The sequence below is a fragment of the Xenopus tropicalis genome, chromosome 1 (assembly GCF_000004195.4).
Source record: "Xenopus tropicalis strain Nigerian chromosome 1, UCB_Xtro_10.0, whole genome shotgun sequence".
Lineage (NCBI taxonomy): Eukaryota > Metazoa > Chordata > Amphibia > Anura > Pipidae > Xenopus > Xenopus tropicalis.
Genome location: NC_030677.2, coordinates 96,381,455 through 96,397,085, shown reverse-complemented (window position 1 = coordinate 96,397,085; position 15,631 = coordinate 96,381,455). Strand labels below are relative to the sequence as shown.

The 15,631-nt window shown below is 41.9% G+C and overlaps 1 protein-coding gene across 2 annotated transcripts in view; it reads right to left on the bottom strand.

Moving 5' to 3' along the window:
• Positions 1-15,631, bottom strand: part of psd3 (pleckstrin and Sec7 domain containing 3) — a 218,084-nt gene that overhangs the window by 186,210 nt on the left and 16,243 nt on the right. The window contains exon 1 of one of the 2 annotated variants that reach the window (XM_002934005.5): positions 3,188-3,527. The exons of the other annotated variant lie outside the window; for it this stretch is intronic. Within the exon in view, the coding sequence (XP_002934051.2) occupies positions 3,188-3,208 (21 nt within the window). The 5' untranslated portion in view covers positions 3,209-3,527. Of the gene's footprint in view, positions 1-3,187; positions 3,528-15,631 lie in introns of those variants that run through there. 2 annotated transcript variants of the gene reach the window in all.

The following is a 15,631-nucleotide window of genomic DNA, read 5'->3' as shown; positions in this document are numbered from 1 at the left end:
CCCCCACCTGCCTGGCTGCTTTGATGGCTTACCTTTGTGTAAGATTTAAATAGTATCAGTACTGAGATTAGCTGCCCCCCTACATGTTTCTGCCTGTACATGTATGTACTGCCTGACCTATGCTGCATAGGGCAGGCAGAGTATGGCACACACAGACAGGGTGGGGCAGGAAATGGGTATGGCACATACAGGCAGGGTAGGGCAGAGCATGGCACACACAGGTAGGGTAGGCAGAGTATGACACACAGGCAGCATAGGGCAGGGAGGGTATGGCACACACAGGCAGGGTAGGGCAGGCAGAGCATGGCACACACAGGCAGCTAAGGTCTGGCAGAGTATGGCACATACAGACAGGGTAGGGCAGGCAGTGTACGGCACACACAGGCAACATAGGGCAGGCAGAGTTTGTCACACACAGGCAGCATAGGGCAGGCAGAGTATTGCACACACAGGCAGCATAGGCAGGCAGAGTGCTGCCTGTGTGTGCCATACTCTGCCTGTGGGAGGTGAACCTGGCAGGGGTTTGTTCTGGGAGTTTGTTAGCAGTTGGAAATAGAAATTAAATGGTCCCTAAGGTGTGTAATTATGTTCTGGGGGTTGCTGTGCTATCCACCGGGGAGGTTGAGGCATATGGATTTAAGGGTATGTCTTAATATGACATAATATAATTCTTTTACATATGAATGACGGTTGATATCCCCGCAGTGAGGACCAAGCATTTGGGTTTTTGCTGCACTACCACCATTGTGATAAAATGGGTGTGGTTTGAAGTGGGTGTTGTTTAAAAAAGGGGAGTGGTCAAAATTGGCTTCCATTAGCTGCCCTCCACCATGTATGCTAGAGAAATGCCGGCCCTCGGCACTGCAGAAGTTGGACAGCACTGATCTAAATAAACCATAAGACCATATTAGACCATATTATCAATTATTATCTTCTCCTCTTCACTCTGCATCTCTACCTGCATTTACAATTAAAAGTTGACTTAAGTTTAAAGTATTAACATCTATTACACATTAACTTTGTACTTGCCAATATGGAGAATCTTGAAACAACTAGCAAACAGGGTACAGGTATGGGGTCCCTTATCCGGAAACCTGTTATCCAGAATGCTCAGAATTACATGAAGGCTAGCTACCTTAGAGTCCATTTTATACAAATAATTCTCATTTTTAAAAATGATTCCTATTTCTTTGTAATAACAACACAGTACCTTGTACTTGATGGTAACTGGCCTGCATGAATCCATATTGGTAGTAAAACAATCGTATCAGGTATATTTAATGTTTAATTTTGTTTGGTAGACTGAAGGGATGGCGATACAAATTACAGAAGGATCCCTTATCTGAAAAACCTCAGGTCCCAAGCATTCCAGATAATAGATCCAATACCTGTACAAAGTATGCCTGTGTATATAGAGTAGAATGCAACCCTGTAGGGGTAATAGAGACAAAGGACACCCAAGACCATAAAAAGTTGTTTTAATATTGGTGTGTAGGAAGCCATATAAGTGCATTGTGCCTGAGTCTGAGCATTCAGAAGAAGGCAGAATGGCTGTGGCACCCTAGGAAATGAAGAATATGGCTAGCCCCATGTGAAATTAAAAAAATTAAAAATTAAAGAACTCTGTTTGTGTTTCTGAAAAATTGATTTCAACGCATGATTCTGATGCAGTTGAAAAAATGACAGTATCCCCCTAAGCACTGATAATACAGATGACATCACTATCACCAGGCCCGGATTTGTGGCGAGGCCACAAAAGGCCCGGGCCTAGGGCGGCACAAATTTAGGGGTGGCATGCCGCCCCGCCGCAAAATAATTTTAAAATTTTGCTCCCATATGGAGCAATGGGGACCTCTCCCCACTGCTCCATATGGGACTTTAAATGTTTGCGCATGCGCACTTGCACTCATAGCCGGGGGGGTGAATGGGGTGGCTGCGCGTTCGCGCATGCGCACGTGGGGGGGGTGCCATTGGGGGCGGCCTAGGGGCGCCGGCAAGACAAATCCGGCGCTGACTATCACTATTACATAGGGAAAATACACCATGTACAAATGAGTCACTAAGAAGTACCCTGGCCAGGGCCATGTTTTGGATATAGGAAATCAAGGGAAATCCCTAGCACCGCAACTTTACCAGCTAAAACTGGCAGTAGAGCCTACTGCCTACATGAATGTTCTGCCTATGTGCAGATTGGTGAGGGGAAGGAGTTTGCGGAAGACCTGACCATTGCCATGTAAACATACAGTCCCAGAAAACGTTCTTTTATAAGGTTATGAAACTCTGCAGTGATTTCTTAGTATCATTAATTTTATAATAAAATTATTTCAATACATTTGATATGAACCAACTGACATCAGCAAGCATCAATTATAACTGATGATATCACTAAGCACTGTATTTTACATGTCAGTCATGGCTTTCATAAAATAATAATATGCAATAATATAAGTAACAGTGCAGTATTATTCGAGAAACGTGATCCATTATTAAATTAACATGATTCCTTTAGTATGGCATGAGAGTGCATGACCGGTTATTACTTTTACATTAAGGTGCCAAATCTAGATTTAGCATTGTGAGTTGGTCTTACTGTTTGTTTCACAAACACTGCAGGCTTGCCCAAGCAAGCACTAATCATAACAGAATGAAGGTTACTGTCTATGTATAGTTAAAGCTCTGGCTCCTAATGAAAGGTTCCTGAAATACTGATACCATAACGCAATACATATGTTGGAACATAATTAAGAAGTGACATGTGTTTCCTCATGCCAGTGACATGACAAGAGTACTTAAAAAAACATGCTCTTCAAGAGAGTCCATAGAGGAGTAGAAGAAACTGCATAACAAAAGTTAATGTTTTCTCTCTCTTTGCTTTAACAGTTTCAAAGCTACTATGGTCTAAGGTGATTGTGACAAATCTAATGCCAGGGAATGAGGGTTCTGGTTGCAGAGAATGAATGAATCCCATGGACAGGCATATGTGACTATCGCTGCCCCCAGCACTACACTTTGTACAGGGCACAACGCTCCTGTGACCCAGAGGCAGCACAGATGTCCCTATTGCAAAGGAAGTGTCCGGAAGGGGGGCCGTATCTCTCTATCTGCAAACACAACAAACGCATTCGGCAGCCAGCGTCAATATGGTACAATAAAAAGCAGCCTTGAATAGATATTTGGTTGCTCTTACCACACCATCTCTTTCTTCCATTTTCCATGGCTGAAATGTCGCGGTAGCTGCACGGAGAATGTATTGTGCTTTCCTTTTGTGTCTTTCTCTTTTTTTTTACTCCACCTCCTCCAGTCTGTTTGTCCCCTCCTTGTGTGCGGAGTCCCTCTATCCCCTGCACCACCTCTGTATCGTGACCCTTCTTTGTTGGGAGCCGCTGTGGGAACTCCGGCAGTCCCTGCTCCCCGCCTCCTTCTGTCTTTGCCAGGGGATCCGGCTCTCAGAGGCCGGTGTGTGCTGGAGCGCAGGCAGTACAGCACCTCCTACAGCACTGTCATTGCACAGGTCTCCAGGAACTACTGAGTCGTACAGCTAAGGCCCTGGGCATTTACTGTTCGATTGGACTTAGGGCTGGCAAAACCACGTGTCCGTGAACATTTAGCAACTGTATGATTATGTATCACTCCGCTAAAAATAATAACAATCTAGCAAGTCCCAAAGCCCACCCAATTTTTGTTTTGTGTGTGTATATATATATATGTACAGAAAAAGACCTAATACACCCTAATAATAATCAACTGCCCCGGGTGCTTGCAAAAAACATGTATAAAGCAAGACAGTGAGCCACACACAGGGACTTAGTTAGAAGACAAAAACATTTTTTATTAATGAAAAAAATCCAACGTTTGGAGCACCCAACTGTGCTTTCCCTCAGGGTTTGTCTTAATAAAAAAAAATTTTGTCTTCTAAGTCTTTGTGTGCGGCTCACTGTCTTGCTTTATATATATATATGTATATATATATATATAGGCAAAAACACCACGTGAATATCACAAATATCATAAAACTATAGCCCCTCTTCAATGAAAAAATAGAATAAGTAATCATTTAATTACCTTATAAAAGCAAATAGGGTTACCAGATCACTTGAAAAAGAAAGGGATGTGTCTAATAAATATTGCAGGGCAGCCCTACTGGCTGGAATTTTTGGACCTGTCCATGAATTTTCAAGTGATCTGGTCACCCTAAGGCTATAGACTGAATAATTTTTTACACTGGTGTGGCATTTTTTTTCATGACATAATTTAAGTGATAGGAGGTTTCAATTCAGGTAATTTTGGACACATACATGGCACCTCCAGCACAAGCTTTTTGCTTAATTCCCATAGGAGCCATAAATACAGGTGCCCCCCCAAAAATTAGGGAGGGTTCCTTCTAAGCTGTGCTCTCATGCAGACTATGTTCCCATATTTACTGATAACCTTTTCAAAACAAGTAACTAATTGGTTGCTATGGAATACTGCACCTGGGCAAACACTGTGCCTTTTATTATTTTTATTTATTATTATTATTAACATTTATTTATAAAGCGCCAACATATTCTGCAGCGCTGTACAATAAGTGGGTTTCATACATTGGACATACAGAGTAACATATAAAGCAATCAATAACCGATACAAGAGGTGAAGAGAGTACTGCCCAAAAGAGCTTACAATCTACAAGGAGAAAGGGTTGAGACACAAGGTGTGGGAATGGGCATGACAGAGTTGCGAGAGGTGTGGCACAGGTTATTGCTTTTAGCGGCACACTGAGGTTATTTTAAACAAGATTAGGGTAAGCTTCTCTAAATAAATGCGTTTTTAGAGATCTCTTGAAGGCAGAGAGATTGGGAGAAAGTCTGACAGTTTGTGGGAGCGAATTCCAGAGAAGGGGGGCAGCCCTTGCAAAGTCTTGAATGCGTGTGTGTGAGGAGGGAATGAGAGAGGAGTTGAGGAGCAGGTCAGTAGAGGAGCATAACAAGCGGGTTGGATGGTACCTAGAGATAAGTTCAGAGATGTAGGGTGGGGCAGAGTTATGAACTGCTTTGAGTCATTAGTTTGAATTTTATCCTGGATGGTAGGAGAAGCCAGTGCAGAGATTGGCAGAGTGGCATGGCAGAGGAGGAGCAGTTGAAGAGGTGTATGAGCCTGGCAGCAGTATTCATTATGGACTGGAGAGGGGACAGTCTTTGGAGGGAAAGGCCAATTAATAGGGAGTTACAGTAGTCCAGGCGAGATATTATAAGAGAGTGAATAAGAATTTTGGCAGCATCTTGGGTGATAAATGATCGTATTTTGAAAATATTTCTTAGGTGAAAGTGACGTGATTTGATAAGTGATTGGATATGAGGAGTGAAGGACAGGGCAGAATCAAGGATAACCCCAAGGCACCGGGCCCGGGAAGATGGGGTGATGGTAGAATTGTTAACCGTTATAGATACCTCGGGAACAATGTGGGCGTTGGATGGGGGAAAGAGAACCAAGGCAGGAAGAGACACGAGTTAGAAGCTCTGGATTGAGATCAGGAGAGGAAAGATAGATCTGAGCATAGAGGTGGTACTGAAAGCCAAAAGAATTTATTAATTTGCCAAGTGAGGAGGTATAGAGAGAAAATAGTAAGGGGCCCAGGACAGAGCCTTGGGGAACCCCGACAGAAAGAGGCAAGGGAGAAGACGATTCCCCATTGTAAGAGACACTGAAGGATCGATCTGAGAGATAAGATGAAAACCAGGATAAGGCAGTGTCACGAAGACCAAGAGAGCAGAGAGTCTGGAGGAGAAGAGGGTGATCCACAGTGTCAAAAGCAGCAGAGAGATCGAGTATTAGTAGCGAGTAGTGTTTTTTGGCTTTAGCCGATAGGAGGTCATTTGTTAGTCAGGTTAGAGCAGTTTCGGTGGAGTGTTGTCTAAAACCAGATTGTAGGGGATCCAGTAGGTTATTGTCAGAGAGGAACAGCGTCAGTCGGTTGTAAACTAGGCGCTCAAGCAGTTTGGAGATGAATGGGAGCAGAGAGATAGGTCGGAGGTTAGTAGGATTGGAGGGATCAAGGGAGGGTTTTTTCAGAATAGGGGTTACAAGTGCATGTTTCAGTTGGGAGGGAAAGATTCCAGTAGAGAGCGAGAGATTGAATAGATGAGTTAAGGATTTGATAAGACAGGAGTTAGCACTGCGTAAAAGTTTGGTAGGAATGGGATCAAGCGGGCAGGTAGTAAGGTCAGTCACTGGGGAGAAGGAGCCAAGAAGAGACTGGGTAGCATGTAGGGAGGGAGGGGAATGGTTATGGGGATTAAGTTGTGCAATATCACTTCGGATGGTGTCAATTTTATTTTTAAAGTGCTCTGCGATAGCTTGAGCAGTGACTGAAGCACACGGAGGGGGTGGAGGAGGGGACAGCAGAGAGTTAAAGGTAGAGAAGAGTTGTGCAGGTTTTTTAGAGAGGGAGTTAATGAGTGCAGTGAAGTAGGTTTGTTTAGCTTGGCAGAGGGTGGTATTATAGGAGAGCAGAGCAGATTTGTAGCTGCGGAAATCTGATTCTGATCTTGATTTGCGCCAGCGGCGCTCAAGTGTACGGGATTTGGTATGAGCAGTGTGCCAGGGTTGGAGTGGTTTGGGCCTCATGCGTTTTGTCTTGGCAGGAGCAAGCTCATTGAGGGCAGTGGCAAATGTGCTGTAGTAGACAGAGGTAGCCTGATTAGGACAAGAGACAGTTAGGATGTTAGAGTGAAGGGAGTCAAAAGAAGAAGAGAGATGTGACGTGTTTAGGGATTGCAGGTCTCGGTATGTGCATGTTTGGGGGACAGCAGAGGGTGTAGAGGGAGTTAGCGTGAGTTGAAATGTGAGCAGATTGTGATCAGAGAGGGGGAAAGGGGAGTTTGAGATAGAAGAACATTTTGTAAATATAACATCCAGGGAGTTTCCATTGGAGTGAGAGGGGGAGTCAGAGCACAGAGATAACCCAAAGGAGGATGTTAGTGAAAGGAGTTTGGAGACAGCAGGGGCATTAGAATTGTTAACAGGCATGTTAAAGTCACCTAGTACAATGGATGGGGAATCAGAGGAAAGGAAGTAAGAAAGCCAGGCAGAAAAGTTGTCAAAGAATTGTGAGGTCGGTCCAGGAGGCCGGTATATGACCGCAATGCGAAGCGAAGCAGGGGAGAAGAGCCTAATAGAGTGAACCTCAAATGAGAAAAATGAGAGAGAAGGTTGAGGTGGAAGGACTTAATGAATAGCGGAGGGAGGATTACAATCCTCTAGTAATGGGTTTTCTACTGGCAAGCAGCAAGACACAAACTTTACATCACAGTAATTCCAAACATCGTCTGGAATCGCGATTGTTGTCACTGGATACTTGAGCAGTGGAAATATGTTTTCTAGAGTGGCAAATCACTCTCCACCATTTGGCAGTACAAGTATGGGACCTGTTATCCAGAATGCTTAGGACCTTGCATTAATAACTTTAAAATTGTAGCCTCACAAGCAATGGGCTTTTGGCTGAAGAGGTCACTGACCCCTATCTGAAAGCTAGAAAGAGACAGAAGAAAAGGGCAAATAATTAAAAAAACTATATGATAAAAAATAAAGACTAAGGGGTCCACTCATTAAAGCACGATTGACCGCAAATGAGAAAAATCTGTATATTTTTTCTAAGTTTTAGAACTTTTCATTTGACCACGATAATATCGTTAAAATAGTATGACTTTTTTGTGGTTTTCGTTAAATTCCATGAAAAGGTCGTATTTTTCGCAGAGACTATGACCATTTTGGAATTCATTCAAGCTTTGGTATCATGACTTTCTTTGGGCCAGGTTGGAGCTGTAGAGTGCCGTTGAGTCCTATGGAAGGCTTCCAAAATCATCAATTGAAGTTTCAAAGCCAGAAAGGTTTTTGCACCGTTTATGATCGTTCACATCAGAAAATTTAGAAACTTTTGGATCGCAACTACAATATTTTCATACGACCTAGAAAACAATTTTCGCGCAAATGTCGCACATCAGAAATTATCGTGGTTACTCCAAAGTTTTTCCAATCGTGCTTTTAGTTGGCGAAAATTCGCTGTTAGGCACCCCTAAGTGACTTTAATTGCTTACCTTTTACCCCAGGCTGGTGCCCCTGTTAGGAGAAAACCGCGCCAGCATGGGGTACCTGCAGTGAGTGTTTCCTCTTCCTTATTTCTTCTGTCTTCGGAATTCCTGGGACGGCGCAAGCGCAGTAGAGTAAAAAAGTTCAGCTTTTCACTCTATTGCGCATGCGCAAGTGTGCGAAGACAGAAGGAGGAAGAGAAGACACTCGCTGCAGGCTCCAAGTGACTTAGCTTTCCTTCTGCTTTAAGGTGCAACCTACTAAGACAGTGTTTTGTCAGAATTTTTTTGTTCAAGCCCTCCTTGGATGTCAAATGTCTAGTAAGTCTGCCATTCAGCAATAGTTCCAAATATACATATGTATATTTAGGGGCACATTTATCAAAGTACGATTGTTTCCGATTACAAAAAATTCTTATTTGTCGCGCAGAGTACGAAAGTTATGGATTCATTAAAGCTTCGTTATCGTGACTTTCCTTGGGCCAGGTTGGAGCTGCAGAGTGCCATTGATTCCTATGAGAGGCTTAAAAAAACATGCACACAAGTCAGAAAGGTTTTCCCGCCGTTTACAATCCCCCGGACACATACGAAAATTTCGTAACTTTTGACCATTACGATTTTTTCGTAAGCATTTTTGTGACGTTTTCGATCATCAGAAATTATTGTATCTAATCCAAATTTTACCCATTTCAGGATTCAAACTCGTACTTTGATAAATCTGCACCTAAATGTCTGTTTGCTATTGCTGAAGAGGCAGCCTGACCTCATCTGTTTTGTTCACATGTCTGTAATTAAGAACTGCCATTTGAACCTTTACAGCAACTGGCAATGTACAGGAATTTAATGTAAACAGACCCATGCTTTGATGCATTGGAATCTTCCAGTTTACACCAGTGTTTCCCTTTTGAAAAGTGTGATGAATTGCTGTGGGTGATCTTTATCAGGTATTGCAAACCTGCCCATGCAGGATGTAATTTTTTAGGGTGCTTGAAAACTATGTGAAGGAGTATTGTTCCCTAGTGCTAGAATTCTTTGCATGTTTTCTTATTTGTTCTTTTTATACCATATTAATGACTTAGGGCTCTGGCACACGGGGAAATTAGTCGCCAGCGACAAAACTCCATGTTCGCGGGTGACTAATCTCCCCGAGTTGTCATGACCCGCCATCCCACTGGCGAACATGTAAGTCACCGGCGGGATGGCACACGCGGCGGCGCGATTTCGGGAGGAGTCACCGGTGGAAAGCCCTTTGCAATGCTTTGTTAATCCAAAGTTGTGTGGAGTTTCCACCTGCAGGCAACTTCACGCAACTTACTAAAGTGATGCAAAGGGCTTTCCACCGGTGATTCATATTGCTGCCTTTTCAGAGCGGTTTGTCCCCCATGATAGCAGAGATCTATCTTACCTTAAAGGGAGGTGAACTATGTTAAAAAAAAACATATTTTTTATGAAAAAAATAGATAAACTCAATTATAATTAGTGTGTTAGTGTAGCAGTGTATTATATCCTTGTGAAATAAAACTATCAACCTTTCATGGGACCTAATATTATTAGAAAAGTGCTGTGCAGCACTCCTTGAACAATTTTCTTTTACCCTAGTAACCTCATCAATGCCTTCAAGACTTCAATAGAGCAGCGTTTGAATTCATTAACCCACAGCATTGGACACTCCCATATCCTGCAGATGCAATTTCTCACTATTAAGCCATATTGCCATGAGTAATATGTTTTACTTTAGGCAATCTTAATTTTATGCTATGGAAAGACACTTTTAGGAGGTTTGCTGCCTGCAGCAGTGCAGATTTAACTATGGGTGATAAATCTGAAGGTGCCCATACATGCACCAATATTATTGGACAAAACAAGGTTTAAGGTTAATACTGAATCATCAGATAGGGGTAGAATTCTATTGTTTCTGCATATCGGGCGCTCTTTCCTGTAACCAATGGCCACAAGAAAGATTGTTATTGTAATGTGTATGGCCACCTTAAGGGCTTTTTAAAAAGTCGCAGCTACTAATCCACACAGCGAAATTGTTTTCAATATTCTTCTTGCTGTTGAGTTAATACTGATTGGTTAATATGGGTTACTGTCCATGTAAATGTGTGCTACTGTGCATTTTTTCTCTTGGTCCACACAAATCTTTTTATTGACATGCAGGAAAGCTCCTCCAGCCAGGGTGGTGTCAGTAGCACTTCAGAGCAGTGATAAAAGGGCTGCATTCATCAGGAATTCTGCATCTGCAAATATTACATATCTTGGTAACCTTTGGACTTAACAACTTTCTTATTCAAATAAAATGTATACATAAAAATCTTACCTTGTGCTTCTAACTCACCAAAACATTTGTACATTTGCTTCCACATATGCACCTTTTATTGAATAACCCCCTTTGTTTTTATGATTATGACTCAGTTCAAACATGTATCTCCTCACAGAGTTCTTAACAGCACCAAAATGGAGCGCTGAATGAAAATAAGCAAATCAGAAATGACACATACTTCACTTATATAATTCTCCCTTATTATCTTGGTTTGTGTATTGTGATTCACTCCACTGAACTGATGCAAGCAACTTCTTTGGCAAGGAGATCTGCAGGCAATGAAGTAATTCTTTTCAACAGAACAGCATGCTTTAAATTATAGCTTATAGAGTGTTCACTTTAAGGGCACTTTTCTTGAAATTAACATGAAGTGAAATAAAGAAGTACTAAACATAAATGCCTTTTCAAACCACAATTGCCTCCTTCCTTTCCAAAACTGTGAAACAGAAAATAACCCAACTTTACCAAAATGTTATTTTGTTGTGAGTCATTCTCATCTTTTTTTCCTAGCATCCATGTAATATGTGTATAACAATGTCCAATTTTGTTATAAGCAAAAATTTTGTTCTCCCATAAACTCCTTGCCAAGTGACATTCTCAGCACTACTAAAAGAGCACAATATTTGTGTGTCCCTGCTTTAGGTTTCTTCAAAAGTTGTGTGACCCTACACCTTGCAGCATCCCAGTGACTGAAACTCTAGTTCCTTTGAAAAGTTAAGCAAGTATTTTATCGGACTTGTTGCTTATATCTTGGTTCCTTTGATTCGGTTAACTTATAGCAATGATGCATTCAAATGGAATTCATTGTACGTGAGCAGTGGTGGATTAAATTACAGTGTTTGGTTTTAAAAAGACATTTGTCTACCAGGTTCTTCTTTTCCCAACAGCCAATATTGCTTTAAGGGAAAAATTGGATATCTGTTTTCATTTTTTTTGTTGCATAACTTTATAAGCATTCACGGTGAACCAGGGATACCTTTTGCGCTTTTCTTGCTGCTGCACATTCCATTATAATGGAAATATTTCATTTCTACAGCAGTTATATGTTTTTTTAAGCTCTCTTTTGTAGGGTATACCATTACAATGATTTTATAAAAAAAACAAAAAACAACAACAAAATAAAGTGTTATTCATATTGAGCCCAGAGAAAAAAAGCTATTATACAGGTGCTGGAGCGCTAAGCTGCCTCATATGTTACAGTAGAGATGTACATTAGCATTTATAATACACAAGTTTCAAAGAGTAATGTTACACAAAGCCTGATTATTACTGATGACATCACTAAGAACTGTTTTCACCTCAATGATGATGGGGCAGCTGCTTTGGGGGAAAAGATGGCTAGAGGGCTGGAGGAGATTTTAAACTAGGAGTGGGGGGGGAGGGTGCAGCGGGAAATTCTGTGGTAGACAGGATAGATGAGGTAGTGGGCATAGTAAGGGAAAATGGGGGAGGAGACTTGCTTCGGGATACTGATAATGGCAGGGAGGCCCTTAAGAAGTTTACACGTCATTCTCACGCTGGTACCAGTATTAAATGTATGTTTACCAATGCAAGGAGTCTGACTGGTAAAATGGGAGAGCTGGAGGTACTGGCGTTGGAGCGGAAATATGATGTGATTGGTGTTGCTGAAACTTGGTTGAATGAGTCTCATGACTGGGCTGTTAATATTGGGGGTTATACATTGTTTCGGAGGGACAGGGGCAATAGAAAAGGAGGAGGAGTGTGTCTTTTCGTTAAGCAGGAACTAAAAGCAAATATTAAGGAGGAAGTGATGGGGGGAACAGAGGGAGCTGAATCCTTATGGGTTGAGCTTCTCACAGATAGTAAAGAATCTACCAAACTAATTGTAGGGGTATGCTATAGACCCCCTAATGTAAGTGAGGAGGAGGAGGCCCAGCTCCTGTTGCAAATAGAAAAGGCTGCTAGTTTGGGGCAAGTGATAATAATGGGGGATTTTAATTATCCGGATATTGACTGGAGCCATAGTACTGCCAGGACAGTAAATGGGAACAAGTTTATAAACTTGCTGCATGACAACTTTATGTCACAGGTTGTTGAGGAGCCAACCAGGAACCATGCTATACTGGATCTAGTGATCTCTAATGACCCAGAACGTATAGCAAATGTGCAAGTGGTTGAACCCCTGGGTAATAGTGACCATAATGTTATTTCATTTGATGTTTGGTGCAGGAAACAAATTTACATGGGGGCAACAAAGACGATGAATTTTAGGAAGGCAAATTTTAGCTCCTTAAGGGCTGCGCTTCAGGGCATAGATTGGGGCATTATGTTTTCTGGTAAAAACACAGAGCAGAAATGGTTGTCATTTAAAATGATATTAAATCATTACTGTTCTCAATTTATTCCATTAATAAGAAAAAGTAGAAGTGTTAAGAATCACCCTATGTGGCTTAACTCTGAGGTAAAGAAGTTAATAGGGAGAAAAAGGAAAGCTTTTAAGAAATATAAGTCAGAGGGGACAGTAGCTGCGTTTAATGAATATAAACACTGTAACAAGTGTTGTAAAACAGCAATCCGGAATGCAAAGATAGAAAATGAGGAGCGCATCGCGGCCGAGGCCAAGACTAACCCCAAAAAGTTTTTTAAGTATATTAATAGTAAAAAGATGCAGGTTGAGGGTGTGGCCCCATTGAGTTATAATAACAATATGGTTACAGCGGATACAGAAAAGGCAGATGTGCTTAACCAGTTCTTTTCTTCTGTGTATACAGTAGAGGAGCCAGTGGGCCGAGTCCCACCCAATAGCTGCACTGTTGCCTCAGCTCCAACTTCACAGTGGTTGGCACAGGATATGGTGCTTAAAGGGTTACACACGATAAATGTAAACAAGGCACCTGGGCCAGATGGAATACACCCTCGGGTACTGAGAGAGCTAGGGGCAGAATTACAGTGGCCCTTGTTTCTGATATTCTCAGACTCTCTTTCATCAGGTATGGTACCTAGTGATTGGAAGAAGGCGAATGTCATTCCTTTATTTAAAAAAGGGAGTAAGATCTCAGCCTGGCAATTATAGGCCTGTAAGTTTGACATCCGTGGTGGGCAAGTTATTTGAAAGCTTGTTAAGGGATCACATACAAAATTATGTAGTGGAGAATGGTATTATGTGCAGTAATCAGCATGGCTTTATGAAGGACAGGTCATGTCAGACCAATTTAATTGCTTTTTATGATGAGGTAAGTAAGAAGCTGGACAGTGGGGATGCAGTAGATATAATCTATTTGGATTTTGCCAAAGCATTTGATACCGTTCCCCACAAACGACTGCTTTCTAAACTAAGGTCTATTGGTCTTAGTGAAGTCGTTTGCACATGGATTGAAAACTGGCTACAGGATCGGTTACAGAGGGTGGTTGTTAATGGCACATTCTCTACTTGGAATAAGGTTCTCAGTGGGGTCCCTCAAGGTTCTGTACTGGGTCCACTTTTGTTTAACTTGTTCATAAATGACTTGGGGGAGGGTATTATGAGTAATGTATCAGTGTTTGCAGATAACACAAAACTCTGCAGGCCAGTCAATTCTATCCAGGATGTGACATCCCTGCAGCAGGATCTTGACCAACTGGCAATCTGGGCAGCTAAGTGGCAGATGAGATTTAATGTGGATAAAGGTCATGCACCTGGGATGTAAAAATATGCAAGCCCCGTATACCCTTAATGGGACTGCACTAGGCAAATCCCTAATGGAGAAGGACCTTGGAGTCCTTGTAGATAATAAACTTGGCTGTAGCAAGCAATGCCAGGCAGCAGCTGCAAGGGCAAACAGGGTTTTGAGCTGTATTAAAAGGGGTATAGATTCACGGGAGGAGGGGGTTATTCTTCCCCTTTACAGAGCGCTGGTAAGGCCCCATCTAGAATATGCTGTTCAGTTTTGGTCTCCAGTGCTCAAACGGGACATTATTGAGTTAGAGAGGGTCCAGAGAAGGGCAACGAAGCTGGTAAAGGGTATGGAAAGTCTCAGTTATGAAGAAAGACTGGCCAAGTTGGGTCTGTTTACACTGGAGAAGAGGCGCTTAAGAGGTGACATGATAACTATGTATAAATATATAAAGGGATCATATAATAACCTTTCTAATGTTTTATTTACCAGTAGGTCCTTCCAACGGACACGAGGGCACCCACTCCGTTTAGAAGAAGGGAGGTTCCATTTAAATATTCGGAAAGGATTTTTTACAGTGAGAGCTGTGAAGTTGTGGAATTCCCTCCCCGAATCAGTTGTACTGGCTGATACATTATATAGCTTTAAGAAGGGGCTGGATGGATTCTTAGCAAGTGAGGGAATACAGGGTTATGGGAGATAGCTCTTAGTACAAGTTGATCCAGGGACTGGTCCGATTGCCATCTTGGAGTCAGGAAGGAATTTTTTCCCCTCTGCGGCAAATTAGAGAGGCTTCAGATGGGGTTTTTTGCCTTCCTCTGGATCAACTTGTAGTTAGGCAGGTTATATATAGGCATTATGGTTGAACGTGATGGACGTATGTCTTTATTCAACCCAACTTACTATGTTACTATGTTTTTAAGGGTGTATTTTACGGTATGCTTAAGGTCCTTGTGTAATATATAAATTATTCATGGGTATGTATTATATAGCTACCTTCAAGGTAAGCAATAATGTGGCTAAAATATTTTGGTGAAAACTAACTCTATAGCTTCTTGTATTGACATTGCATTATTACCTGTACAACATAAAGGTCTATTAAAGGAGAAGGAAAGGCTAATAAAGAGTTAATCTTAAGCTGCAGACATACCTTCAGTTGTCTCAATAGTGCCCTTAAGTCTCCCCATATTTCTCCTGTTCAGAAGATCTGAAGCTAAACAGGAAGAAAAAACACTGAGCTGTGTAAAGAAAGTTCCCATAATGTCTCACTCCTGCACAGACACCGGGACCAAGTGAACATGCTCAGTTAGTTAGACTATGAGTCAGTTTCCTCCTGATTGGCTCAAATCCACATTCCTAAGGGGGGGAAGTGAGCTCTTAGCATTCTTGAGGGAGGGGGGAGCAGGAGAGAGCAGGAAGCAGAAAGCTGCGTGTCTGTGGCAGAGGAAAACAGGCACAACTAATCTTTTTACAGAGAAGTCAGTGCAGTTTTTCTGTGAGTGCTTATGGCAGTATTTACATAGACCTTTCTGATAAAGCTTACTTAGTTTTTACCTTTCCTTCTCCTTTAATGTCTTATCAAATTTAAATATTGAGGAAATTGAGTGAATTTTTACTGGAATTAATCTTGG